Source organism: Pseudomyrmex gracilis, unplaced genomic scaffold (genome assembly GCF_002006095.1).
Source record: "Pseudomyrmex gracilis isolate BER0280 unplaced genomic scaffold, ASM200609v1 scaffold_4915, whole genome shotgun sequence".
In the NCBI taxonomy this organism is placed as follows: Eukaryota; Metazoa; Arthropoda; class Insecta; order Hymenoptera; family Formicidae; genus Pseudomyrmex; species Pseudomyrmex gracilis.
In genome coordinates this window covers 1-2,602 of record NW_018025499.1, presented here as the reverse complement: position 1 = coordinate 2,602, position 2,602 = coordinate 1, and the positions used below count along the sequence as shown (strand labels likewise).

The 2,602-nt window shown below is 35.4% G+C and overlaps 1 protein-coding gene across 1 annotated transcript; it reads left to right on the top strand.

The window, feature by feature from the left end:
• Nucleotides 1-674: 674 nt before the first annotated feature.
• On the top strand, nucleotides 675-1,145 carry LOC109863426 (histone-lysine N-methyltransferase SETMAR-like). The gene has a single exon (XM_020443692.1). It carries the CDS (start codon nucleotides 675-677, stop codon nucleotides 1,143-1,145), a length of 471 nt encoding a protein of 156 aa, XP_020299281.1.
• The last annotated feature ends 1,457 nt before the right edge of the window (nucleotides 1,146-2,602 follow it).

The following is a 2,602-nucleotide window of genomic DNA, read 5'->3' as shown; positions in this document are numbered from 1 at the left end:
CATGGCAGTGCCTCTTCCAGTATGTATATAGTTCAGTGTCATAAACCGACCTCCACCCTTCGCACCCTGATACCGCCCTCTCTCTTCTTACTCTCTCCCGCTCTCCATACCCTTACAATCACTCGCCACTCCACCTTTTTCTCTCTTCACCTCTCTCACTTTCTCCAATCTTAACACACTTGCATCATCTTTTCACACTTGCGTTCTAACACCACGCCTACTTCGTATTGCGCCGGAAGCGTAAGTTTCTATAGAGAAATAATAATAAATATAATATATGTTTAACTCTCTAACTCTTGTTTTATTTCATTCAGAGAACATACACTTGTATGCTTAAATTAATTTTTCAACTGCGACGAGTATAGTTAGCAAAAACAGAGTAAGTGCATTTGTTGTAAAATCGAAATAAATTATTGGGTTAGTGGAAAAGTTCTGCGGATTTTTTAATAGATGACACTAGTGTCAGAAAATAATTATTGCGTGTCGTTCAAATGTCAGTCTGCCGCACATATTTTGACAAGTCACACTACGCTTGACATTTGGCAGAAGTGTTTGTTTTACGTGTACGGCATACAACTAAAATGGAAGATCAAAAATTGCATTTTCGCCATATTTTGCTGTTTTTATTCCGTAAAGAATATAAAGCGGCGGACGCTAAGCGCGAAATATGCGCCATGTATGGTGCTTTGGCCTTAAGCGCCGACACATGCAAAAGATGGTTTGCTCGCTTCCGTTCTGGAGAATTTAACCTCCAAGATGCACCACGCTCTGGACGGCCAAATTCTGTTGACGACCAACTTCTGGCTACAGTGAAGAGTGATCGACACTTAACGACTCGAGAGATTGCAAAGCGTTTCGGCATTCATCATACAACCGTTATGGATCGATTAAAAAAGCTTGGCATGATGAAAAAGCTTGATGTATGGGTGCCGCACGAACTGAGCGAAGAGAACATCATGGATCGGATTTTAGTGTGTGAATCTCTCCTGAAACAAAACTCTCTAGACCCATTTCTGAAACGGATCATCACTGGAGACGAGAAATGGGTTGTCTACAACAACATTAAGCGGCGGAAGTCGTGGTGCGGTCCGGGCGAGTCTTCACAAACAAAACCTAATTTGGCAAAACCTAATTTGCATCCATAGAAAGTAATGCTATGTATTTGGTGGGACTATAAATGAGTGCTGTGGTTCAAACTGCTCCCGCAGGTCCAAACAATAGATTCGAAGAAATACTGCGCTCAGCTCAACAAATTGCGCAAGGTAGTGCAAGAGAAGCGGCCAGAATTGTCGAATAGAAAAGGTGTGATTTTCCATTATGACAACGCTCGACCACATACTTCTTTGATCACGAAAAAAAATTGCAGAGCTTTTACTGGGAAATGATGCAACACCATATTCGCCGGACTTTGTACCGTCTGATTATCACTTGTTTCGCTCGCTGCAAAACAATGTTGACGGTCAATTCGACTCAATGGAGGCCATCCGAAATCACCTCGTTGATTTTTTCGCCCACAAGTCCCAAGGGTTTTACGAGAGCGGCATCAAGGTCCTACCGAAACGGTGGCAACAAGTTTTAGATCAAGACGGTCAACACATTGTGGACTAAATTAATTTTTATAAATGTCGATTTTGTGTTTAAATTTTATACTAAAAATCCGCAGAACTTTTTCACCAACCCAATATAATAAAAAATATTTAACTGAACAATGGCTCTTAGAAGCAGACACAGATGTAGAGGTGCAACTTTTGACTTTGTTTATTATAAAAGTAAAAGTAGAACGTTTTTGACCTGTGGTTTAGGTCATTTTTAATACAATAAAGAGTGTTGGTAATTAACGCTGGTGTCGACAGACTATAAATGTTCTAGTGAGGCCGCAACGTACAAGTAAGAACTGAAAAACGTTCTACTTTTACTTTTATAATAAACAAAGTCAAAATTTACACCTCTACATTTGTGTCTGCTTCTAAGAGCCACTGTTCAGTTAAATATTTTTTAAATTGTTGAAGCGTTACACACATCAAAACCAATATAATAATACTAACAAAGTTTTTAAAATGTTTTTTTATACTATGTTTATTACACATATTTATTATAAAATTGTATTATTTTATCGTATTATTTCATAAAACATTTATATATAATTACAATTGATACCAATTTGATTAATGCGTTAAAAAAAGTACAAAATAAAATATTTTATGTTGTCTTTTGTTTGTCCTAAAGAATTCTAAATCGTGTTACCATTACATATGGTTTTTGTTTTACTTAAATATTACTTTACCTGCAAATGTAAATTGTTTTTACTATATGGCAAAGATACTCGTTCTCAAACAAAAAAGAGCAATCGTTTCATGACGAGTATACGCGACATAAACATCGAAAAGATTAATTTAATATATTGCTTTTTTATATATCTAAATAATAAAATATAATGCTATATATGTCCAGTTTTTTAATATACATGTATAATTATAATGACATCGGTAAGTATAATACAATTGCAAAGGTATACATATACATATATATATATATATATATTTTTATATATATATATATATATACACACACTTTTGAATTACAATATTAATTTTTATACTGT

What these genes read in the sequence shown, in the direction of transcription:
- LOC109863426 (XM_020443692.1), top strand. Translation starts at nt 675, where the DNA reads ATGTATGGTGCTTTGGCCTTAAGCGCCGACACATGCAAAAGATGGTTT.